The sequence below is a fragment of the Triturus cristatus genome, chromosome 4_2, assembly GCF_964204655.1.
Source record: "Triturus cristatus chromosome 4_2, aTriCri1.1, whole genome shotgun sequence".
Classification (NCBI taxonomy): domain Eukaryota; kingdom Metazoa; phylum Chordata; class Amphibia; order Caudata; family Salamandridae; genus Triturus; species Triturus cristatus.
The window spans coordinates 262485289-262512834 of NC_140586.1; the positions used below are offsets into that span (position 1 = coordinate 262485289).

The window sequence follows — 27546 nt, forward strand, 5'->3', positions numbered from 1 at the left end:
TTCATCACCATTCTGTTGTACCAAGAAGCAGAACTCTGTGGATTCACCAGACATGCTCTATGCCCATGGCAAATGGGTCCCTTCACTTGGTTATTTGTAGTGGTATAAGGCAACTTTAAACCTGATACAAACTATGTGGGGCACCCTGCACACCCACTAAAGTCACTTAGATGTGGTTTATGTGGTAAAAACGAAAATTAACTTTTTTGTGCAACTACTTTTGAGTGAATTGCATCTGTGCCTTAACGATGCGGAGTCTCTGCACTAGGGGCTGTAGACTCTAGGCATTTTCTATAGCGGGGAAAGGGTGCAAAGGGGGGTGTAGTGCCTCACTTAAGATCGCAAACAGGATTATAACCGATTATCTGAGATCCTAACGTGGCTGTGAAGTATCTCATTTCGCTGCGAAATTAAAGTATTTTATTTTAACAAAACGATGAGCACTATGCTGTACAGTATGCAGGGCCACTGGAAGTATGCGGGAGGGCCAAACTATGTAGCAGGGTTGCATAAATTATGCGTCAAGAAAAGGCACATTTTGTGGCATTATTTCTAATAGGATTAGTTCATTATTTTGACATTTTTACACTTGTTTACACTGTCTGGGCAAAGGATGCGCCTCATTAGTACCATTTTAACACCAAACCATATCAATGAGCAACAGAATGGTGGCCAGTCAACCTCTGTAAAAAGTCTTCCACTGCGGGGCAAAACGTAACTTTTGAATCATTTGAGCTAGAAACACATTTTTTTGGGTTAAAATTTGCAGATTATGCAAATGACTGCTTATGTAGCAAAAGCGGCAAATGCCCTAATTAGGAGAAAAACGACATGGCGGCACAACTCCAGTGCTCCTGACAATATGTAATGGTATGTGTTGGTTAGTTGTTGAGTCGGAGCTGCTCTTCCCCACATCACCTCTCGGAAAAGCCTTTGACCCTTGATAACCGGAGAGTCAAGCGTGGAAAGGGTGTACTCTGCACAGCTTCCAATACAGGAAGCAGTGAAGAATGTACCCCAGGATATCAGTAGCAAAAACCTGAACACACACATCTGGGGCATGGCAGAGTCTCTCTGCCTCCCCCACCTTCACACCCCCTTAGGTGAAGTGTTAGATGAAACAGTTACCTATAAAAAGGTATCGTCAAGAATCCACACAACGTCTTTGTGAAAGTTAATAGACATTCAGAGCTGCATACGTTCTCAGGTTTATTGCGTTTGTCATTGTCTCTCAAATACTCTCCACAAGTTTAATTATTCACTTGTAATAGGACAACCCACCCCATCAATAGTCAGTCATGTGAGCATTTTAAGAATGAACATTTAAATAGGGCAGGCTTTCCTCAAGGATTCATAAACTAAGGTGCCCTAATGGTGCTTAATTACAAATCACTTTAATACATCAATATTATATTATTTTATCTTGGTTGCTTTTAGAGTGCTTAACGCAACCCCAAGGTTGCCTCAAAGCACCTTGGGGTGCACGCGACCGCAATCCTCTGCTGATGACGTCAGATATTGCATCACTGTATGTAGACACTTATTTACCCATGTCTTCTTCCATTAATCTTTAGCTACATATATTACAAATATTTTTTTTTCAGAAAGCCACATATGTCATCAGTGATGTAATATCTGACGTCATCAGCAGAGGATTGCGGTCGCGTGAGTTATAGCTGCCTGCACTAACTATAACGGGGGAATTTCATTGGTTTTTTACGAGTGAAATGTCCAGCTAACTATAACATGTGTGAAACCTATGGTTTTTTAAGTGAATTTGCAAGGTTTCTTAAATGCTAATTCGTAACTATAACGTGTGTGAAACCTATGGTTTTTTCAGTGAATTTGTACGTTTTTTTAAATGCTAAGTTATGTTTTTATAATAATTTTTTTTTTCAGGTGTTACACCGTGCGCGCTCTGTGGGCACTCGGTGCGCTTCGCGCACCGAGCGCCCACGGTTCGTAGTGCGCGCAGGGTGCGCGCACCTCGCGATTTAAAAAAAATATATATCGTTTTTTTCTCCCTTGGGGGTCCTTCTGTGACCCCCTGACCAAGGCTAGGGGGTCAGGAACTGTCCACTCTGCCCCCTTTTCACGTTCTCCACCTTTGTTTTTCACCCCCTCAGACTGCGAGAGACAAAATGGCGGCCGACACTTCCTGGTTTTGACCGATTCGAATGTTTACCGACATCTAACAACCAATCAGAATTGCGCTCGCGCACGGCATGGTGCACGCACAGTGCGCGCACGGTGCGCGCGTATAGATATTGATATGCTTTTAAATGCTATTTTCTCAGGAAATACTGAACAGATTTACACCAGACCTGCAAAAGACACTTCCTTGACCGTATGGCTACCTCTCTGCCAAATTCCACGTAATTCTGTTCAGCCGTTTGGGCTGTAGCTGCGACTAAAGGTCCTATGGAAAAATGCATGGGGAATACGCGTTTTGGGACCCCCCCTTTTTCTCGGCACCCGCTTGACGAATCACCCCGAGACTTTCAGGGTAGGAGCTGAACGGAGCGCCCCATTAGTTTTGAAAATTTCGCGAGGATTCGTCAACCGGCGCCAGAGTTATTCAAAATAGAATTTTGAGATTTCCTATGGAAACTAGGTTGTAACTATAACTATCTACTGGCGACCGCCAGTAGATGATGATATATATATATATATATATATATTCATATACACACACACAAAGATGGACTAATGAGTACTCAGATGGAAGAATATACTCAGAAAAGGGAGGATTTTTTTTTTTACACCAAATTAATAGAAAGGTGGCTTCTGATAAGAAATGTTTTGGACATTTGAGATTATCTCATGTGAAAGCAATATAAATATTAGACTGTAGCAGCCAACTGAGTCACCTACATCCTGGCACTGGTCACTGGCGCACTCTTCTACCCAACAGAACACTGCAGTGCCCTTGAAGGTGTCCATAAAGCAAAGGGAGACTTTGATATTTAACCATACATCACATATGTATATACACTATCTGGATAGAAATTCTATACTCACTGCGAATTCTAATATTAGGGTCTTAAGGATGTAATGACCCTCGAGCTATGGACCTCCTCTTCCAAGCAGGTGCTATCCAATCATAGTGAATGGACCGTTCTTACCCACACACCTCTCTGCCCCAAGGGGCAGCAGTCACCTGGGTGATTGGAATGTCTTATCTCCATAAAACAGACATTTCTCTATAACCAACTCTTCCTCCACCATTTTCATGTAAGTTTGCTGGCTGCACCGTCACCAGTCTGAATCCAAACACACAAGATACACCTGCTACACCTGCTACACAGTAGGAAGTAGTAGATGGGGCACCTGGGCCCAATGATTTGCCACAGGCATTATACAAACAAGACATCCCATTCTGAGCTGAGCAGTTTACCACTCTTTTTGACTACTGCTAAAGGGCCTCGCCGATACCAGACTCATGGCGAGATACCATAATACATCCGATTTATAAAGGAGGCACAAGATCAGACCCAAAACCTACAGGTTGATAGTCCTTCACGACAATGATGCCAAATACCACGCCAGCCTGCTACTGGAAGATCTATTGCTATGGGTGGAACAAAATCAGTTAATTCTCTTCAATTAAACAGGGTCGTGGCTAAATCAGGGGCACTTTCCAACCTCATGCCAATATCTGTTCTGACGGATAAAGCAACAGCCTGAAAATCTTTAATACATTGTTGATTTGTTGATTCAAAGCGGCGTTTGATCGAGTTCCTAGAGGATCCCTGTGGGCTAAGTTACAGCATTGGAGAATACCCCAGAACCTCTTGGAAGCCATAATCCAGCAACACTCTGACACATGGATATGTATTAAATTGTGTGACGGAGCCCAAATGTCCAGAAAAATAATAACATTGCAAACAGTAAAGCAGGGTGCGTGCTAACTGCAGTCACCTGGATCAGTAATCTGCTGTATGTTGGTGATCTTGCCCTGTTCAGCCATACCAGGTTAGGTCTTCAACGGTTACTTGAACAGCTGTACACCTATACAACTGTCAACAAATTAGAGGTGAATATGACTAAAACCAAAGTCACAACATATGGGCTTAAAAAACATCAATGGGGAGGTTGATCCTACAGCGGCAATAGAATCGCAACTGAATCTTCCTACAAGTACCTAGGGGTGAGAATTTACACCAGATGTTGTTCCGTGAGACCAAGATTAGAAGTAGAAGTAGAAGCAAGAGCCCTGTCTCTCCAGGTGACGCTATTGAAACTAGTGAAACAGTTACATGGCCTAGGTCTGTCTCCACCAATAGCAGTTATGAGGTTCAAAATCTCCCCCTCTTTAACCTATGGCCAGGAAATCATGTTGGGTAGAGACAACAGCTTGCTGAATAAACTTGTTGTCAAGATCTACAAGCAAATCCTTTGACAACTGAAATATTCATCTACCGCCCAGGTCAGGCTTGAACTCCGCTTTCCTGATCAATGGCCGGCAGGTGACTGTCTCAACCTGTGCCACAAGTTGAGAAGGGCCTGGTTTGAATGCCTGGAGGCACTGCTATGGTCCGAAATCAGCCAAAGCCAGCCAAGTCAAGCACATAGTCAGTTTCCAGAGGACTGCCGCAGCTCCTGAATGCTAGAGACCTCTCAGCTAGTAACCCAATCCAACATAACTTCAAAATGAGTACACAAACGTGCATTCACCTCTGCTCATTTCATTCGGACAGGGCACAACTCGCCAAACTCGGGCATGCCTGGCCAGTTATTAGTAGGTATCGGTCAGCCGCTCCAGCATATCTTCCCTGCATTTACACCTTCCATTGGAAGATAACATTTATGGCCCTTAGACCAGGTAAGTGGCCCTTCCTTAAACATCTAGCCAGCTGGCATTGTCTAAGTGAGAATACAACCTGCAGGAGCTGTGGCAGCTGCGAAGGATCATTCAAACACTTTGTATGCCTTTGCCCAGCGCTGCTGAATGAACGAAGGACTAGACTACAAAAAGAGTGGAACAATCTGGGAGTTCGCACCAGTCGGCAGGCAAACATCGCCTCATTAAACCCCACAACACAGCCTTGAACATCTTGTTGACTAGGTTTGTTACCACCGCATCTAACATATTGAGTCGGCGGGATGTCCACAAAGCATGCCCAGGTATACCCCCCTGACCTAATGGTTATGAGTAAACAACTACAATTAACCAGTCCCTTGAAAGTTGCAAACTCGAGGGTGCTAGCCCTGGGGACTGCCATGCCACTCTTAAACGGGGACTGCCATGCCACTCTTAAACGATGTTTTATTTTTGTATTTCAATTTTAAAAGAACTCTGCTCTATTCGTAATGAGGAACATCACATTGCTATCCTGGCGCAAACTAACTAGATTGGACATATCCAAGGTATTGGAACTATACTTAATTCTTGTGTTGGTTCAAATGAATGACATTTAGCAGATGTTCTCAGCTACCTAAATTACTTGTTGAACCTGATCCGCCACATGTTTCTGCAAAAATGCCTGTCTCAATGCACCTGCACTTTGTTGAAATTTTGTGCTGCTTTAACTAAGGAATAGTTTTCTGCTTTCTTATGTAGCTGACTAATGTAACCTCAGCACGATGTTTTAAGGCACCTGATCTAAAAAAATGTTTTTGCTACTTTAAAAGTGGAATAACTACTTGCCATCCCTATGTAGCTGACCAATGTGGTAATTTTAGCATGCCTCCTTTTTATAGCTGAACACAGTTTTATATGCATGAACTCGATTTTTGCTCAACTCATATGAATTCGACCCTGTGGTGCATTTAAATGGGGAATAACCAGTATATTTCTCCAGACAAGACAAACACCTAATCATGTTTGTTGCGATTAACAGTAACTTTATGGAGAGCATAATCTTCCTCCCGCCAGAATTCAGATGGAATATTTTAAGAAGGAAAACAAATTTTATAATACTAATCCCCTGTGTACAAAGATTGCACAGAGGTTTTCCCAACGCCATGCCTAACACAGGAGGCAGACTATGATTCTTGTTTTCATAAATGCTAGAACAAGTTTATTAAAGAATAAGACTTACGCAGACAGGTCTTCGACATATGGCCCCAAAATCGGATTCTCCCTCACTCGAAGCTGTTGATAATAAAATATTGATGAGACGCAAAAAGCAGAGGTCAGGTTATACAACATTGAAGTAAAACACAATGATTCACTTTCATAGACAACTGTACTCGACTTGCTATAAGCATGTAGCAAATGTAAGCTTGAAAAGCAAACAGACCTCATTGAGGTCACTCTACTGTATACGGTTCTCTGTGCAGTCCGCTTTGTTACAAGCGAAAAATATCAAAAAGCATGAGACAAATCAATTATTAAGAAGTGATGCTGACAGAAGATGTATGTGGACTATATTAAATGAGACATACGCTACTTAAAAAGAATAAAATATGCTTTCCCTTCAATATTATTTTTTCAAGCGTTGTCTTACAAAAGGCTTTCATCTACTCCTTGCAATATGTTTAAGCCCTGACATAGGAAGTGACCTCTGAGCATGCCATGAGGCGCAGTGTTCAGTTTTACCAAAGCTCGAAGACACAAATTAAAAAGGTTAAATTTTCCTACTTTCAACTGGAAAGGAAAGTAACCTCTTACTTTTAACCTTTGCTTCTGCAGTGGATCTACAAACTGTACTGCTCCAATGTTAACTGCTCTTTCTGAGTTTGATGACATTTCACAAAATGGGGGAGTCAAGGATAGAAAGATGCTTAGCAAAAGATTTGATTGGGAAAGCTAAATTCAAAGCATTATTAGTAAAGAACACTTTTTTCCCCTATGAAAAAGCGTTTCCTCTTTAACAAATATGTATTATGGCAGCTGGGAAGGTTTTACAAATAATAACTGCAAATAACACAATGATATGCATTTCAAACTACAAGAGAAATGTTTCAGAGACGAAAAGTAGGCATGTGTACCTTGAAACAACAAGAAGGCAAATCGAAAAAGTTACTTACCTCTAGTATTAATCTTTCTCGTATATACGGAGTCTACCTGCAGGTTCCTCACCTTTTTAACTTCCCAGGAAGCAGACTGGATGAGGAAACTTCTGACACAGCTCTCCTGTCCCAAGAAGTGGCGTTGCCCCCATCTCAGCACTAGAAACAAATGTATGGTGATGTCACTGGGCCTAGGTAATGTCCACGTAGGTGTCCTCACGCCACTTCCCTGTTTTTTGTTTATGACTTAGAGGCAGAGACAATGGAATGCCATCCCCTGATGCAGTGCAGCAGTTACAATAGAGACCTTATTAATGGAGCTAAAGACCATGCTTCAGAACGTAGAGGTGGGTGGCATCAGCAAGGCGTACAGGTAGACAGAGTATTCACCAGAAGGATTATGATGCTTACCCTGTAAGCATCTGTTCTTGGCATGTAGAGCTGTAGATTCACATGCGTTGCTACTCCTGCCATCTAGTGTTGGGTCTAGATATTTGCAAATTGTTTTTCTTCGAAAAAGTATTTTCCAGTCACGAGTTAAGTTGACTCCTCCTTTCGGTGATAGTGTGCATAGGCATCGACTCCATTGTTAGATTGTTTTCCCGCAAGAGGGTGAGAAAGGAGTAGGTGTAGTAAAGGGAGGTCCATGCGTGTATAAAGTGAATAATAAGTGCAACAACCATAGGTGTCCGGGGAGGAGGGAGGGCGCATGTCAATCTACAGCTCTACATGCCAAGAATAGATGCTTACAGGGTAACATAATCCATTCGAGGCATGTGTGATATAGATACACATGCTTTGCATAGACTGTTTAAGTATTATCCCAAAGTGGTGGCTTCCCAGTGGGCGCTGCAGTTGTGTTTTTAGCACTGCTTGTCCTACATTAGCTTGTTGATGTGCTGATACATCCACACAATAGAGTTTGGTAAATGTGCATGGTGTAGATCATGTAGCGGTTTTACAAATGTCAGCTATAGGAAAGTTGCCTAAAAATGCCATACATGTTCCTATTTTACGAGTAGAACATGCTCTAGGAGGAATGAATAAAGTTATTTTGGCTTTAATATAACCGGTTTGGATACGTTTAACATTCCATCTAGCAATACCAGATTTAGCGATAGGTTTTCCTTTGTGAGGGGGAGCGAAGGCAACAAAAAGTTGTTTTGCGAAAATCTTTTGTTCTATCAATATAATACAACAATGTTCTTTTGACAGCTAATGTATGTAGAGCTCTTTCTGCTACTGAATCAGGCTGAAGGAAGTAAACAGGCAACTCAATTGACTGGTTAATATGAAAAGCAGAAACTACTTTGGAAGGAATTTTGGGTTAGTCGGAAGAAGCACTCATCTTCATGAAGGTGAAAGAATGGTTCTTCTAAAGTTAGTGACTGAGCTCACCGACACGTCTTAGTGAAGTGATAGCAACTAAGAAATCAACCTTCAAGAAAGGAATTGTGCAATGGTTCAAAAGGTGGACCCATAAGTCTGGCTAGAATAATATTAAGGTTACATGTAGGTGAAGGTAGAACTTTTGGTGGTACCACTCTTTTAAGGTCTTTCATAAAGGCTTTAGTGACTGGTACTATGAATAGAGGGAAGTGTTACATGTTTTGAAGATATGCACCTACCGCTGCAAGATGTAGGCCTATAGATGTACAGGCAAGGGCCTGCACGTTGTAGATGCAATACATAACAAATGATTAGTTGCATAGAAGCATCTAATGAGTCAATAGTTTGGTTATTACAGTATATTACAAATCTTTTCCACTTTGCTACATAGCATGCTCTAGTGGTAGGCTTTCTTGCTTCTTTAAAAATTGTCATGCAATTTGGTGGTAAATTTAGGTATCCAAACTCTTTGACTTCAGGAGCGTAATCGCAAGGTTGAGCTCCTTGGGGTTTGGATGTCTGATTTCTCCATTGTTCGACTAAGAAGGTTAGAAGTGAGGTGAAGCATCTCTTTTACCGAGCGTTCTAGAAGTGTAGTGAACCATGGTTGACAAGCCAATGTGGGAGCCACCAGTATACGGGTGAGGGATGCCTGAGCCTCTGAACCAGAAATGGAAGAATGGGGAGAGGCAGGAAAGCGTAAGCAAATATCCTTGACCAATTCATCAATAGGGCATTGCCTTTGGATAGAAGGTGCAGGAACATGGAGGCGAAGTTTGGGCATTTTGATTTCCCACTAGTGGACTTGTTGCCGCATCCTGCTGAAGAGGTAGGCAAATTCTGTGTCTCTCCCTAGAAGCTGTTCTGCTATCAGTTGGATTTTGTGATGTATTAATGGCAAATGGTCTGAGAGAGGGGTGATAACTGTAGAGAGTGTGCCCCCCCCCACTGTTTTTGTACATAGTACATAGAGGTTATATGGTCTGTTCGGACTAGACAACATTCCCTATCAGGTGAGGTAGAAATGCTTTCAGCAGTAGGTGAACAGCTAGAAGCTCCAGGTAGTTGATGTGGAGACTCTTGTGTTCGGTTTTCCAGAGATCCTGAACTGTTAGATCTTGTAGATGGGCACCCCACCCTGTAATGGATACGTGGCTGTGAGTACTATCTGTGGAATTGGGTCAATAAAGGGCCGCTCTTTTGTTACGTTTTGGGTGTTCCACCACTGCAGAGAGCGATGGGTGTGGCTGTCTACCAACACAAGATGTTTTAGTTGACCCGGTGATTGATTCCACTGACGTGCTAAGAAATCTCGTAGAGGACTCATGTTTAATCTTGAATGAGGTACTTTTGCAATGCATGATGCCATCATTCCTAAAAGCTGCATGAAAGGTCTCACTGTTAGGTATTGGTGGCTTTGGAATTGTAGCAGTGTCATAAAATTGCGAATTCTGGCTGCATTGGGATAGGCTAAACCTGTGTGAGTGTTTAGGATAGCTCCGAGATAGGGATGCAGTTGTGTGGGCTGAAAATTCGATTTTTGCACATTGATTGTGAATCCCAGTTGATGAAGATTCATTTTAATTTGAGTGTGTTGTAAACAGTTAAGATGTGTATTGGCTTTGATGAGCCAATCATCTAGATATGGGAAGACATGAATTTGTTGTCTTCTTAGATTAGCTTCTACTACTGCTAGACACTTGGTTGCAGTAGTTACTGCAAATGGCAGCACTTTGAATTGATAGTGTTCTCATGCTACCAGAAATCTGAGGTTTTTGCGATGTGCTGGGTGAATAGGAATGTGAAAGTAGGCGTCTTTTACGTCTAGTGTTGACATAAAGTCGCTTTGCTGTAAGAGGAGAAGCACTTGTTGAAATGTGACCATATGGAAGTGTTATGACAGTATGTATAAATTTAGAGGCCAGCGATCTAATATTGGTCAGAGAACCGTCGTTTTTGGGATTAGGAAGTAAAGTGAGTAAACCCCTGATCCTAGGTCATGTATTGGAACTGGTTCTATAGATCCTTTGGTTAGAAGAGCTTGTACTTCTTGTTTGAGAAGTTGTTGGTGCTCTACAGAGAGTTTGTGACTGTGAGGTGGAATATTGGGAGGATTGTTGGTGAGCTCCAAGCAATAACCATTTGTCTGATGGTATTGATTGCCAAATAAAATAATGCAGTCTTCCTCCGGCAGGTGTATGGTGATCGGGGGAATTGTTATCAAGTCACTGCATGTTGGGAGATGAAGTACATGTTCGCGTACCTCTACCTCTGCCTTTAAAATTGTTCCCTCTGTAACACCCCTTGTAAAATCCTCTAGAGGGTGGGGAGGAATGATTTTGTGGTATATAGGAAGGTGTGTTGGCATCTGTGGAGGTACTTTTTGAGCCTCCTCTATAAAATGAGCGGCGAAAGGAGCCTCTGTTAGAGGGTCACTGTAGTGCTCCCACAGATGTTGCCACTTCTGTGTCTTTTTTCATTTTTTTTTAAAAGTGATTCATACACTTGAGGACCAAAAAGATGTTCCTTGTCAAAAGGGGTATTTAGTATTGTCTGTTGTACCTCTGGTTTAAAACCAGAGATTCGTAACCATGCGTGTCTCCAGAGGAGAATACTGGTGTTGACTCCTCTGGCTGCTGTATCAGCAGCATCTAACGCACACCTTGTGGAGGAATTAGATATTAGTTTTCCTTTCTATACTAATTTCTGCCCTCTTTTCCTGTGCTCCTCTGGGAGATATTGAAGTAAGTCTTCCATTTCATCCCAGTGGGCTCTATTGTAACTAGCCAGAAGACCTTGCGTGTTGGCTTTACGTCAATGTTTGGCTGATTGTGTAGCCAGTCTTTTACCTGAGGCATCTATTAACCTGGACTCTTTGTCCGGAGGTGGTGCATCCCCTGTAGTTTGTGAATTTGCTCTTTTACGAGCATTGGACACAACTAAGGAATCTAAGGGAAGCTGGCCCTTAATACAAATTGGGTCAGATGGTGGGGGTTTATTTTTTTTTTAATCCACCCTAGGTGTTATTATACGTGCCCTCACTGGATCTTTAAAAATGTCCTCAGCATGTCTCATCAAACCTTTTAACGTGGGTAATGATTGTGTTGTCCTATGTGTGGTTCCTAATCTTTCAAATAAGAAATCATCTTCCAAAGATTCCTTGTGTAAAGTAACTCCACAGTATGTGGCTGCTCTGGCAATTAACTCCTGATATGAGGTATTGTCATCCAGAGGGGAAGGTTTGGAGGGGTATAGCTCTGGGTCTGTAACTGTAGGAGGAACTAAATTGAAGTCTCACCCCATGGATCTGGTGGTACTTGTCCATAAGTGTCATCCCTATTCAGAAGATCTGTACCTGGAGAGCCCTGTGGTGCAATGCCTAAAGGGTGTGATGGTGGGATAATAGGTACTGGTGAGGAGGGTGGAGGGGTTTGAGGAATGGGGTGAAGAGGGTTAGTAGCCATGTCCTTTTTAGGTCTCGGCTCGAAGGCTGCGCTTGCGCAGTCTCGATCCGTGATTTAATGACTTGGAGAAGAGGGGCTTGAACCCGCCCCTCTTCTCCCCTGTTCTCCATTGGCTGGCCTCTTGAATGCTGGCCAGCCATTGGAGAAGAGGTCCGTCACTCTGAACAGGCCCGTCCTTTTCGGATTCGGGGGCGTGTTTTTTTCAAGAAGTCTAATTATCTCCTCCAGCCAATGGCAAGAGGAGAACACGCCCCCGAATCCAAAAGCGCCGCTGCCTTTCTCCGAGGCATTTCTGCTTCGCCTCGGAGAAAGGCAGTCGTAAGGGAGAAATGTTCCTCGCGACCCCCAGATCCGCAGTCCAGATGCTCAAGCTCACCGAGATCGGTGAGGCGGAGGGAGCGGGGTGTCACCCACGGGGTACCGCACTCCATTAAACAATGCAAGTGTTAAACTACGCGTTGTTCATCGGCAGCTGCACCTCTGACGGAGATCTGCGCCGAGGGGGCTGTGAGTTCTGATCAGCGAATGCTCCTGTAGATCCGCCAGAGTCTGATTCCCAACAGGGCAAGGGTTCCGTTGGCGTTTACAAAGATCCGCTTTACATTACGTCGTGGGGGAGTGGGTGAGGCGTACAGCTGGGTACGATATCTAGTTAGTTTCATTTTAGGTCATAGGTAGCCTTTTTCCGTTGTGCTTTTCAAGTCCTTCTTTTGTGTTCATGAACACCTCCTACCTTCCACTTCCTGTAAGTCTTCAGCTGGAGTGACTGCAGAGTGGAAACTCTCGCGAGAGCAGTTTGTTTGGGTGAGAGCAGTAGCTGTGCCGGGTCGGATGTTTCAAGCTCAGTGTTGCTGCTTGGCAGCAGCGTGTGCGCATCGTCTGGAAGTGCTGGCGGAAAATCCAGAATAACAGAAAGACAGGGGTTCTTTTAGACGCACTAGTGTGCTCAGTTCGGAGCAACTTAGGTGGCCGCTATTGTGTTGAGAGGGACATTTAGTGCCCTAGAGGTGCCCGGACCCCGGTGAGCCACCACCATGAGCGGGCGGCGGGTGTGTCAGAATTGCGGCTGTGCTGATATAGACGTGGACTAGGCCCGTGGAGATGCTGTGTGCACGGGCTGTGGCTCTGTTTTGGAGGACAACATCATCGTGTCCGAGGTGCAATTTGTGGAGAACAGTGGGGGTGGCTCCTCAGCCGTGGGACAGTTCGGATCATCAGATGGTGAGTGCTGAAGTCCTCCTATTCGAGAGGTTTAGGGGCATGCCATAATTCAAGGAATTGTAGCACCCTTTCGTATGTATGCACGTTAATTCCCTGCACACACTGAAGACAAATGAAGGGTGTGTATACATGTAAAGCTATGTCCATTGAGCCCATTCTTGAGGCACGTGGCAAGTGTGTATGTAAACACGGCTTTCACATCTTCCGCAAGCATAAAACACAGTTGCCGCATGGACAAGACACATGCTATGTCGCATTATCTATTCGTAGTAAAGAATCAAGTTTTCGCGTTCTGTATACACGTTGAAGATCACTTACACAGATGTCTTTGACAAGCAATATAGCAACGTGCACACTTTCTACATCAAAGTCAAGTAAGACAGTGCCAGCAAACTGACTCACTACTCATCCTCTGCGATCTGAATGCAGTTAATATGTACAATGTGCATGTAAACAAACATACATTATAGGTGGGTGATAAACTGAAAGCTAGAGCCTGGCTCAGCGCGAAGTCTTGTTGGCCCTTAACGGGCCAAGCTTTCATGCGGCTTGTGTCTACCTGCCTCCCTCTATCTAGGATGTGGCGTTTCTGCCAGAACTGCCGAGCAGGTCCGAGTCTCTGCTTCGGCTCAACATCCTGTGTTTCTGGACAAATCACTTCATCTCCCCCTGCCTATAAACAATTTAGTGACTAAGTGTATTTTAATTAACGTTCATGTAAAGCGCCCCAATACCTTCAGATTAAGTTCACACTACATACAAATTGCAGAAAATGCTCAAAGGTAAAAAAACAAAAAAAAGCCTTGACACATGGAAACAGAGAGGCCTGGTGGATTTAATTAAGGGCGTGGCTTAAAACATTTAAGTGAAAAAAATCTGTGCTTAGCATAGTGTGCTTCCCGACTTGTATTTTGTCTCTTTTTTAATTGTATCTAGATATATAATACAACATGTAACTTACACCTACAACAAGCCATGACTATTGGCTTTGTCAATGGTTGTTAGTTGCATAAGATAAATAAGGAACAACTATGGCTTCGTTGTATATAATGTTGAAAATGCTTCAGTTCTGAAAGGATGAGGCTGTGGAAGAACTATAACAAGTCTCTTTGATGTTACATCACAGACAGTTAAGGATGTTCCTGCTGCAGAGTTATGATTTTGTTTCACCCTGATGGTGAGGGCAAACATGGAGAGCCCGATAGACTCGCCTCAGCATCTACTTTTTAAAACTACTTGTGCTGACCACCGGCAGGACCTGGCCCACTTAAAGCCCTGCGCTTAGTACAGTTATTGGCAGCGGAACACATAGGCCAATCTGTATTCGTAAAGCTGAAGAGGTGACCTGCTCAGGGTGTGATCTTTGCGGTGGAGGCTCAATGTAATTGTTAAAAGAGTGTAGCAGGCTGCATTTACTGAAACGCACCATTTGAGAGAGATTAAGCTATTGACATTGTAAATAACAATGCCGTTTCTTTAAATGTTTTAAAAACAAAAACATAAACAAAAATAATGTCATGAGCAATGCCAATAGCTCTAACTTTAACAATGCCGAGACCATTGCATTGTAAATGCTTGTTCTTTTTATGAGGGATTCTATCTCCAGAGTTGAATTTTCTTTTAGAGGATAGTATCACTGGTTTTGCTGTAATATGTCCAGTGTCTGGATTTGTATACAGTTTTTTCTGTTTTGGATCCAGCCTATGTTGCATGGTTTCCAGAATCGGCTCTGGGGGTATTTCAGGAACATCTTTCTGTTTTGGGAGCTGGATTTGTCCATTTTGTCTTTCGGAACCGAACCTTTAGGTGCAGAAGATATATTATCTCGACTCAAGCCCGAGTCTGAAGGCTTAACATTCGCTTTTGGTGAGGAGCCAGTGGGTGGGGCATTCGAAGTAGAGTCTCAGTGCCTACCATGGCCGGATGGCAGTGGTGGCCCGGAAGAGTTTTGTTTGGTGGAAGCGGGTTTTGTGGACAAAGGGGCTTTGGTACTCACAGCAACTTGACCCGCTAGAACATCCCGGGACTCCAGTTCTATCTCCAGCTCGGAATCTGAATCTTGGACGGAGAAGGCCTCCTTCTCCTCCGCTGCCAACGCTTCCATTTCTTTTTGGTCGACATCTCCGAAGATATCAGGGGTTTCTTCGAAGTTTTGTTGCTGCATTTCTTTCCGTTGAGCCCGACAGTCTCGGAGGGTCTTTTTCAAGTGAAATGAGCAACATGCGTCGCAGTCTTCTTCCTTGTGCTCAGGAGAGAGGCACAAGTTACAGACTTTGTGAAGGTCAGTGCGCGGATATTTGGAGTGGCACCGAGGGCAGAACTGGAACTGAGTCTGTTCCATCTGCAGATTACTCAATGTTGGTCTTTCGAGTGGAAGTGAAAGAAACGGGTTAGCCCAAAGGCCACAGCTGGAGTTTTATCGATCCAACTATGAATGTCAGATTTTTCGAAACACGGAGGATGGGAAAACATGTCTGAAACCGTACCAACGAAGGTACAGTGGGTTGTGAACAGAAGGGATCTCGACGAATGGTCTTGAACTGGGGCACAGCAAACCACGTCCGAACCCGATGACTGAAAGAAAACAATCAACAATAGAGTCAATGTCAATGCACACTATCACCGAAAGGAGGAGTCACCTTACCTCATGACCGGAAAAGACTTCTTCGAAGAAAAACAACTTGCAAACATCCGGACTCAACACTAGATGGCAGGAGTATTCAAAGCATGTGTATCTCCAGCACACATGCCTCGAACAGATTGTTATCAAAGGGAGATTATTCTTCTGATGGATACTTTTCCCTACAGATTCTTCACTTTTTGAACAGCTTCCTAAGCAGTACCCTCCCAAGGTGGTGGATCTAAAGGATGGTCAACAAGGAAATCCTGGAGGACCGAGCATGCAAAACAGCCATCTCTTCTCACCTCCAGGTCCAAGCAATAATGCTTAGCAAAGGTTTGAAAGGAACTCCATGTCGCCACCCTGCAAATCTCAGCCACTGGAAAACCTTTGGCCAAAGCAGAGTTGGAAAACTTTGCTCTAATGGAATGGGCCCAGATTCCCTCTGGAGATTTCTTCTTTGCAAGACCTCAGTACATTTTGATTCACAAAATTATCTAGCAGGACAAAGTCCTTTTCTGAACCACCGTGCCCTTCTTGCTGCCTATGTATCCAATAACGAACTGGTCATCACAGTTCGGTCTATGTAGTAGCTGACCACCGACCTGAGGTCCAGCCGGTTTACTTGATCTTTCTCTTTGGGTGGATGAGACAGAGTATAAAATTGAGAAGTGTAATGGATTGCCCCAGATGGAAAGGGGTACCACATCTGGGAGGAAATATGTTTTAGTTTCAAGGATACATTTATCTGGGAATAAGCATGTAAACGATGGGCAGACACTTAGTGCATGAAACTCACTGACATGCCTCACCAAGGTAACTGCAACAAGAAACACATTCTAGACAGTCAACAATCGTAACTGAAAACTGTGAAGGGGTTCAAAAGGTGCACCAACAAAAAAGGTCAAAATCAGGTTTAGGTCCCATTGGGGCATGATTAAGGAAGTTAGAGGAAACATGTATGTCAATCATTTCAGCAACCTCCTCACTACAGGGGATTTAAAGAGGGGTGGCTAATCCGGGAGGCAGAAAAAAGCAGACAAGACTGATAGGTAACTCTTGATAGTACTCAGTGTGCAGCCCTGCTGTGCCAGTGATAGTGCAAATCGGAGAACCTCAAATAAGCAAGTCTTCAAGGGATCCACTTGCTGTCCGCTCAGAACAGATAGATTTTCTAGAGGGTCAAAGACAAGATAGGGTCAGGTTGACCACCTCCAGGGGCATATGGAAGCAGCTCAGAAGTCCGTGCTCAAACTCATCACATGCAGATGTAGACTCTGGAGATTGGGTTGCAAAATCCGCACCCAAGACTTCCTGTAAAAGATACTGGTGGGTGCAGATCTGTATGCAATGGGCATTGCTATGAGTGACAGAGATTCACCTAAGAGGTGCCCCACTGGGCTAAGATGTCCTGAACCACGTAACACAATGGGAGAGGTGGAGGTATGCCAAGGCGCACCCTCCGCAGTCATCAAAGTAAACACCTTAAAGTACAATGGGCAATTGTAAAAAGGCAATTTTGGCCCCAAACAAATTATTTAAGGAAAAGATCTTAGAAGAAAGCCCTGTTTGGGATTATAAGCTAATATATATCCTAAATCTAGAGTGCCAATTAGAATGGATGTGGACGCATCTCCCACAAGTTGTGGTATGCTTCATCGGCGACCTCATCCCAACCTGATGAAACAACAAGGGTGGATTCAAGTTCTTAATAAAATCTAACTGGACAAGACGCTTTGCTTTCAGTAACCACAGATGCAACCACCTCAACTATACTTGATGAAAGAACCATGTCTTCAGTCTTTTCTTAAAGAGATCGAAAGATGTTACTGAACGTAGCTCCAAAGGGAGTTTATATGATACATCATGTAAAGATCCAGTTTCCTACAGTGGCCCTCCGTCAGCCTGCCGTAAGTAGAGTGCATTGAGGGAGGGATAGTCAAGAAGGGAAGCCCATGTGTCCAATGTTAGGGACTGGCAGCAGGGCAGGTGATGGCGAATCCTGCTGCACACTGGGTACCCAGGATTGTAAACAGGCAGACTAGGCGGGTTTGGACTTTGGAGGCTTCGGCTGCGGAACGGGGTGGGGGGGTGGACTAACCTGATCACTAGCCACCTGAACCATGTGATCGGTCGGAACCGCGTCTATGGCCATGCAGGGGATGGAAAGCTTGTGCACCGTGGAGGCTGCGTGGGTAAGGACGTGGCTGTACGACCCTTCCATGGCTGCAAAAAGAGGATTGAGGGTGACGAGGGGCCATGGAAAGGACCTGGCAGTAGCCCTGTTGTCCTTAAAGCGCTTCAGAGCCAAATACACCTTGTCTCAGATAACACGGGAGCCATCAAAGGGAATGTTCATGAGTGATGTCTGGACATCACCAGAAAAGCCAGTAGTCCTCAATCAGGCGTGGCGTTACAGGACCAATGTTGACAAAATTGCGCTGCCTAGGCCGTCGGTGGTGTCTAGTCCACATCTGATGGTGAATTTAGCTGCATCCCTCCCATCGGCAACATCCTGGGAGAGTAAGGTCCGAGCCTACTTCAGGACCGTTGGCAGCACCTGCACTACCGTATCGCACATGGCATGTGAATAGCGGCCCAAAAGTCATACGGAGGTCCCTGACCATAATGCCAGGTTGGAGGAAGAAAACATTTTCATGTCTAAAATGTTTAGCCTCTTGATTCCTGATCCAGCGGGGCGGCTGGGAATGTGCAAGGATTTACATGAGAAGTGGAGGCTTGGACCATCAATCTCTCTAGGGTAGGGTGTTCCGTACGGAATTTGGGGCCCCAGGATCAGGGGGGTGGTGGGTGGAAATAGTCCTGTTCACAGGATCCACTGTGGTGGGCTTGGAACAGGTCCCAAGCAAGACATCTGTACGTGCTCCATTAAATGGGAGAAGCGGTTCGGAAAGGGATACTGTATTTGAGAAGGGGTCTCTCCGGCTGCCGGAAATGCAGGGAGGCGCAGAGTTGGCCTAGGCGTTGGCTCAACCTTGGAGCCAGGACTCGAGGGATGCTCACTCATTGGCTTACAAACGAGGTGAAGTCAAAGCACACTCCAACTTCTTTTCCCTCTTGTAGAACCAAGAATTAACCGAATGGCTCGATAATTTGCAAAGGGACGGTGACCTCTGACTCCGCGACCACTCCCAGGATCTTCCTCATGACCAGTATTTCAGCGGCGAGCCACCAGGAGCTTGAGGGATCGCTCCCCCAAAGCCTTCAGATGCATGGCCCAGCAGTCAGGACAATCCTTTGGGTCATGGTCTCATTCGAGGCACCATAGGCAAATAAGGTGCGGTACCGCCAATGACATCTGTTGGTGACAGGCACCACAGGGCTTGAAGACAGTCTTCTTGGATGACATCCCTGCCACACCAGGAGGTAACACCTCAAAAAAGACTTCAACAAAATGCTGAAGAAAGCTTAGCCAAAAAGTGACAATGGGGTAGGTCTTCCCAGATCTGCTCTAGCTGGCACGGAAAGAAAAGACCAGATGTCAGCGCACCTAGGTGGTGTTACTTCCGGTGCGGACAACGCCAATGACGGCACGCAGAGCTGAACACCACCACCTACTGGCATGCAGGAGTACTGCTCACAAAAAAATTTCAGGTCCAGTCTGACACTTGGGGATAATTCTAAGGTAAGGAATCTGAGTCTAGGACTCCCTCAGATCAAGTTCATAAGCAAAAGTACTTCCAAGAGTTTTTCGATTCAATTCCAAATCTTTGTTGTTCTTATTCATCCATGAGACACAAGTGAAATTATCCATTCAAGCATATTTAGACATCTACAGCCCACTGATGTGAGCTCTGACTTTGCTTCTCTTTAAGGCTTTTGTCAACAACTATTCGTTGAGTATCTCTCCTGAACCACTGTAGGAGTGCTTACATCTTAGCCAATAGTTCAGAAGGAGAAGCCAATGGCACCAGCGCCAGAGTCAGTGCCACAGGTGAAGAAATCAGCATTGACAGTACTGGAGGAGGGTCAACCCGCAAAGATCTCAGTACCCAGGAAACTTCCTAATGATGCCAGTGACAAAGTGGACCGGGGGACGAAGGCCAAATGGCACGATGAGTAAAATTGCCTTTAGATATCACGCAGAGACCCCAAAGGTTTCCACAGGTCATGCGAGCACTCCACCCTGCAAGCAGCAGGGCGGATTGGCACCTGGAGACAGACACTCCAGGTAGGCTTGAGGTGGCATCGGAGGGGAGCCGCAAACTGAGGAACTGTTAACAGCTGGCAGAGGCTACTCTGATGGAGTTACCTCTACCAGTATTGGCTCTGAAGAGGACTCCAGTGGAGGCAGCACTTACTTTATGTGGGGACAGTCTGTTAGATGAGTAGTCCCAATGCCTTTTCTTCTATTGGTGCTTATGTCCTTTTCCCCTCAACAACTTCAATGAAGGTAATCCAAAAGACAACCTGGTCCTTGAATAGAAGTGGTGCTGGAAAAAGTGCTCCACACGGGCCAAAAATAGTTTGTCCTTCTGCTCCTAAACAGAGATTGCGTGCATAAGGCTGCACTTCCTGCACAACCGCGTGCCATGGCTCCAAATATCAAAGACACACATCAGGAAGGTCTAAATTGGACATCTGTCTATTACAATGCCTACAACGTTTAAAACCTGAGTTTCGAGGGGAAACATTAAGGTACTGCACTGTGTTTAGTAAATTTAGAAAGTATCTGTAAGAAAACCCATTGAAAAAAATCAGAACAGAGAGCTCCAGACCTATCTTATTTGAGCACCACAACTGCTGATACGGTTCCACAGATACTAATGTTTGTAATCAACAATCTACCATTCTAATCACCTTTGCAACAAACGTAGCAGACAACAAAACTGTTCTGACAAATCATTTGTTTAGTCATTTCTTATTTCTACGGCTCTAAAATGTAGTTTCCACTATTATTTTTTGCTTTTATAGCACCTCTCAATCCATTTTTTAGGATCTTGTATATGATTTACACATGGTGTACAAAGAAGTTTTGAGTCATTTTCATTTGGATATGCCACATACTGAGACATTGTCTTCTTGTATAAGATGCATCAGAGAATAACTGAATTCCTGAAGGCCTGATCGGTCAATACAACAGGGCATAATCCAAAAGCAGGAGTCAATTATCCTCTGCAAAAAAGAATATTCTAAGATGTTGGGAACCAACAATAAAAATGTACAGATAATCAGGTAAAAGTTGTTGTATGCCACAAGTTCCAAAAGTCAAAATTGATTAAAATAGCTAAGGCAATATTAACCCCAGTATCAATGGGTCTCCCTACAACTTACATGGCAGAGCATAAAATGAGAGTTTTACAGCTTCTCCCAATTTACGCTTACTATGACGTGTACTCTGTACTCGGAGCTAAAAATAATGGAAAGGGGAATGGTATCCAGAGACAGCCTTGACCCAAGCAATTCCATTGATCGACTGTACTATGTAATATCGAGCATAAGAATATTGTGATGTGATATAAGATTGAACACAAAGTATCGAAGGACAAAATATCGAAAGGTTAGTGCATATAGAGGAAATATAGATTAACTATTCTTAAATCTACATCAATGCATCTTGAACATATAGATATCAAGGCACAAATATGCGGAAAATAGGTATAGAAATATATACATACCTTTCGATATTTTGTCCCTCGATATTCTATCTAACATATTTAGGTCCCATGCCATTCCCATGCCATTCCCTACTTGATATTTAGGAAGCACACCCCATTAATGTCTTTCTTGCAGACAGACAAGATTAGAGCATGATGTTGATAAAGTTTTTACTATTGTTTACAAACTTGGGCATTCATTTTAAAACCTTACCGGTTGCTTTTTCTGTCCATTTTCTGTGGTGAGAACAAGCAGATCGTGGATTCTTTCATTGTAGATTTCAAAATAGCTCATTTCAAGGTGATGTGAAATCTAAAACAAAATAAACGTTTATGTTTTGAATGCTACTGCTTACCAACACCAGTGCCATTTTTGAATGCGAGTATTCAAAGTCATTAGTTTTTTGTCTATAACAGAAATTAAAAGACATTTTAGGGCTTTTTTGACAGAAACTTTTAGCAATCTTCTAAGGAGGCGAGGTTAAAAAAAACACCACTTACCCAACTATGGAAAAAAATATATGCTTTCTCAAACTTCTGGAATAGATGATTTAAATGTATTCTGCCAATGCTAATAAGAAAAACCCTATTCTACAATCTATTCTACAATAGATCAGCATACATGAGGGAATCAGACTAATGCGAATATGAGACAGGCAAGCATGGGAGCCCCAAAATGAGACTTAAAGAGGAGCATTTTTTGAGGTTTTATGTTTGTCTCTTCAAATTGGTCATCGTTTTCTTTTCCCCACTCCTCCTCCTTTTGGATAACATGATTAATTAGATGAAATTAACAAATTGGTGTGGCACAAGATACTTCCTGGGTTAGGGGAATGGCCATGTGTTTTAGCATTAACTCGAAGATACTAGCATTAAAATGGTGTATAAGCAAAGTGTTTCATTCATAAGTGTCAGAGAGCTTTTTCCCCAACATTCAGCCATACATCTTCTAACAGTGTTACTACGAAGCACACTACTGATAATTTTGCAACAACATTTTTGAGTACAGCTACAAGCATATGTGATCAATCTTTATTCATCTAATTCAATATCACAAGACTGAACAAAGCACTAAGAAAGAATAACTATAGATCCAACCTGAAGGGCAAAATCGACTCACATATAATCACAAAAATTCTACCATCTCCAATCATAACATTAAAAACATGTAATCAAAAAACTAATATCCAGGGCTTCATCAGCAAGTCAATAACCTTAACATAAGGTAATTTCTCCACTGAATTAATAGTTTTCATTGTGTCGGCTTAAACAGCCATTCATAAGTCCTTAATCAGGATAAAGAATGTGTGATAGTCAACAAATCATCATTATCTTTCAAGGCCAAGTCTGGTTTTGTCTATACCAATTTCGAAACCTAAAGAGTCTCCTGTGCTCCAAAAAACAAACAAAATCAACTTGGTACACAAGGCTGGTGGAGATGAACTTGAAATGTGGGAGGATGTTTTCCAGAGGTGTCTCTGCATAGCCTAACATATGAGGATTGCCATCAGGGACAAGACGGTGAAGTGTTTATTTAGTCCCTTGGCAAGAAGCCCTTCTCTTTTTCCCCCTGCTCATAGTACAGATGAAAGTAAATTATTTCAAAGTGAAATCAAGGTTAAATGCACTTTGTCAACTGTAAAGCGGTAATCACAATAAGCATAATACCTGAACTGCAGGCACCCTGGTGTTCACAGCCAATCCCGGAGGACACAAAGTATAGCAGGAGTGGTGTGAAATACATGATGGCCTACGTTGGGCTCACAGAACTCTTAACAAAAAAGCAAATTGGGTATTCTAGGTCAGGACCAGGAGAATAGAGCCCTCTTGTTCATTGGTAGTGGTGCCTGGAAACTATAGCTGTGGCACATTGCACATATACTGAAAAAACTGGATGACAAACAATGATACATTGGGTGCCAAGAGGATGTGGAGGTTTGGGTCCAGTCTTGGGCCACTGCAGGGTGATCAAAGTGCAACGGAGATGAGACAACCGAGGAGATAACCGGGAAGCCATAAAATGACGAATCTAAAACTTTTGAGTCACACTCCCCTTAATATTTTTTTTCCACGTAGGAAAATAGCCATTTCCCAAGTCTCAGGGCCAACACCACAACAGTCCTGGGTTGAGTGCTTTACTGACCATCCACTTGGCTGTAAAAAATATTTTTTCCTTTAGTGTAAAAGTTTAGATCCAAGTCTGACTTGAAATTTTCAAAACAATTATTAGGCCCATTACCAAAATTGCGAAAATCTTAAAATGTGATTGAGAGGATTGAAGTTCTCTGACTCTGAACTTTAAATAGCACAGAATATACAAAAGTACAAAAGTGTTAAACCTTTCAAGTACACCTACCACCTTTGATTAAATGTTTATATAGCAAAAACGAACAGATGTACACCACACCAATAAATGCATGCTCTCAGAGCAAGGTTATACTTTAATGTCAAGCTTAGTGTAAATCCGTTCAGTAGTTTGGGCTGAAGCAGCATAAAACATTTCTAATGGAAGCTGGAATGGGAAAACAAGTTTTTGTTTACCCCCACTTTAACCTTTTTGAAAATAAACAGATCTGAATGAAATCTGACATGCGGAACCTTGGATGACTTCATCAAATGACTGCCAAATTTGATGCAAATCTGTACAAGGGTTTCTATTTAACAAAATAGGGAGTGAAGAGGTAGTGTCCAAACCGGACACTGGAGGTGGATACGTCCTCCTCTTACAATGTATCATAAACAATAGGATCCACCCGTAGGAGGTTCAAAAATAGAATGTTCGACTAAAAGGTCATGTGCATTACCTACAATGGTGGGAAGCACATAGTGTTTTTAAATACCTCTCACACAGCAAAAGGGCCCTTGGTGTCATGCTTCATCATAGGGGTCTTCCCGCCCCACTGCGGGACGGGGCGTGCAACGACCTACAGTTACGTGGGAGCACTGATGTCACAGACTATGTGTGGTGTAGGAATGAGCGAGTGAAAGGGTCTAGGGTGAGTGAGAAGTGAGTTAAAAAAATACCTAGCTCTTGTGAGAGAAATGTAATATTCCGTTGAGCCGGTATTATTAAAAAGGGGGGGGGGGGTCGGAGGTATGTTGCTTCAATGTGCAATGCCTCCTGTGTGCGTCAACGTGTTTCAAAGCGTGGTGCTGCTTCTTCAGGACAGGTAACCGATCCCTTCTGCTCTCACATAACTATTTTGACAATGTCAATTTGTTATAAAAGTGGTATAAGTATAGGTAGTGAATACTACGTGAATAAAAGACCGACTTATCTTAATCAATATACAATACCCAAGGGATTTCCTAAAAGGCAATCTGTAAGAGAAACACAACATTTAAAAACGTAGGTATGCGTTGCATGCCAAGTTCAATAGTGATGACCTGTGAAAAAGTGATACTTGTAGTGCGTATTATTCTTCTAAGTTCTAAGCGTGAGGTATTATACCAGGGTCGTGCCCTGTAAATAAAAGGATAGTACAAGACACTCAAACACACAACATAAATCACACACTCTATATGGAGAGTTCCAGAAGACTGTAAGGTTTAAGTGCCGTTCTGTATAAAAAGGCACACCTGTAATGGTAAAAAATGGGGGGGGGGGGGGTAGAAAATACATACTTGTTCTCTGATAAGACAATGCCCCATGAGCCTTTAAAACGAGGGGGACAAGTGCCTGTATTCGCACTCTGTAGATGAAAAAAGGTGGGGTCGAATCATAGTAGTCAATCGGTCCATGGCCTCCGACATCTCTGCACTGGCTATGCCGTACTTACACGTTCAGGACACTGCCTTGCTCTAAAGTCTCTTCCCCGCGGCTCAGTCGATAGACTGAGACCGTGAGGGGGCTTCTATAAGTAGTGCACCTAATTGGTCTTTTTGCCGCCAAATACAGAAGAGGTCGGGCCGCAGTAACTGCACTGCTCATGCTGACCCGGAAGTGGATAAACTGGTGACTGCTTCCGGTTGTTAAAACATTGCCACTAGATCGCTAAACCACTTGCGGTTGGCGGACCAATTCATACAGACTATTTTTATTGTATTGAGGGCTGACATCAGGATGGAGCGAACAATAACATTTTCTCAGAACCAGGTAATACAGATAATTACAAATTTAGAAATTGGGGCTGGAGATGAAAAGAAGCAAAATGAAGCAAATTAAAAAGTGAGGGCTTCTTAATGTGCCGAACTCTTTTTATGGCCACAATGTTCGTTGTCTGTGCTTCAGACCATAATGCTGAAAAGGCGTAGAGATATATTCTACGTATGTCGATGAATGTCAGAAAAGTACACTGTGACTGTTAGAGTGGCATTACAAAGGAGAATATTGTGTGCCATCTCCTACGGAAGAACAATCTCAAATGGTTGTGGGTAGAATGGGGGTTTGGATGGATTCCAGTATTAAGTTGATCGGAGGGGGCACATATTTATCAGCTATGCATCCCTATAGTGTAACCAACCATCAATATTCTTGGTTTTACTGCACACCCTCTATGAAATTCTTAGTTGTACAGCACACCCTCTAGGGTGTTTTCCTTGCGTGGTGCTACATTTGGTGAGTTAGACTATATGGTGCGCCTTAGTTGCGATGTTCAAACTAGTGGGGTCTCAAATGTGTGGCTAATTAAAAAAACAATATCTCCCCCCCCCCCCCCCCCCCCCAGAGTGAAAAAAAAAAAAAAATATGGGGTTGTTTCGCACTTGTTCCTATGCACAGAATCGGGGTCAATTACGTGTCATTGATTAAAGATAAACCAAATCCACAGGAGTGGAAAAGCAATCTCTGGCGGATACCTCGGTGTGGGTACCAAGAGAGGATATGATAAATAGCTGAGAGGTTCAAGTAAATGGACTCCAGGGTATTCCATCGTTCAGACCCTCTATGTGGGTGCCCAGACGAAACACCCATTGTTGTTCCTTTTCGAGTAGGCCACTCTCTGCTTGTATTTGTTCAATGACTGTCCATAGTAGGTCGTCCACTGCATGTTTTGCCGTTGGATAGTGTGTGGCCATCTTGGTGCTACTTCTCTTACACCTGATGTTGCTCTCATGTTCACCAGTTCGGATCTTAATTAGTCGTGATGTCATACCAATGTAATCCAAACCACATGGGCATGTAATCATGTATATTACGTTCCTGCTGTTGCAATTTGTGAACTTTCTCTGTTCCCACTCACTGCCGTTCCTGAATCAGGTGTGTCTGCTTCTGTTAGTGTGGTAGCAGTCGCTGCAATTCCCGCGCTGGTGGTGCGCCTGGACTGGAGGGCGGATCAGGTTCTTTGTAGTTGTAGATATTCCTGTGCGCGGTCTTGTCTGGACTAGCATGTCTTTCAGTTTTTTTCCCCCTCTTGTGTGCAAACATTGGTTTTTGTAGATTCAGACTCCCACAGTTCAGGATCCTTCGATGCTTGTTCACAATTTTTGATATCTGGTTTGAGTGGGTGTTAAATGTGGTGACACAAATTGGCCTCTCATCTTGCTCTTTTTGTACCTTCTCTTCCAGGAGGGCCTCCCTGTTGTTATTACGGGCCCTTTTCATGCCTTTATCGATGATACAGTATTCAAATATTCAAATACTAGCGTGTTCTTCATTGAAACACACACATTTCGCCTGTTTTACATTTTGTCATGTCACCATCACGGTACCATTCGCATAATAACCCAATGACTAGGCCTTTATATGTTACTGCCTGCACCAACACAGCTTACAGCACGCCTCCAGTACTGTGAGAACGGGTGGAGGAAGTTTGTATAGTTGCTGGATGCAGAGAAGCAAAAGGTGACCAGAGAAAAGAATTGTGCCGCTTATCGCCAATCTGTTAGCCAAGTACCAATAAAATTGACTAAACAAGTGAAAGCAGCTGGTGGTGAAAGAGGGAAGAGCAAGGGAGCTGGAGCAGAGGACAAGAGCGGGAGGAACGGAGTGGTGGCCTGTGGTAAGAGTGAAGGAGAGTGCCTGGAACCTATGGTGAGAGATAGAGATGCTACAAGAATAGAATGTGTACTGTGAAAACAGACAAGGAGGCATGGGGCATTTTGAGTGACAGTGGATACAAGAATATGAAACTTGTGGTAAGAGGGTTGCTGGATAAACCTTAAGCTGAGAAAATAGAAAGGTAGACGCCTGAGGGGCCAGTGGAAGGACTGTTGAAAGTGGGAAGAAATGAAATAATTTTAGTGCCTACGGTGAGAGAACAGTGTGGAAGGTAATTGGTTGTGGTAAGAGCCTGCAAAGATGCTCATTACTGAAGAGCGGGGAGCGAACAGGCTAACG

At 43.5% G+C, this 27546-nt stretch overlaps 1 protein-coding gene across 2 annotated transcripts in view; it reads right to left on the reverse strand.

The window, feature by feature from the left end:
• KIF14 (kinesin family member 14) overlaps window positions 1-27546 on the reverse strand; it is a 624724-nt gene that overhangs the window by 506144 nt on the left and 91034 nt on the right. For both annotated transcript variants that reach the window (XM_085601461.1, XM_085601462.1), the window contains 2 exons: window positions 21484-21582; window positions 6045-6097 (listed from right to left, as the gene is read on the reverse strand). In XM_085601461.1, the coding sequence (XP_085457587.1) occupies window positions 6045-6097; window positions 21484-21582 (152 nt within the window). The remainder of the gene's footprint in view (window positions 1-6044; window positions 6098-21483; window positions 21583-27546) is intronic.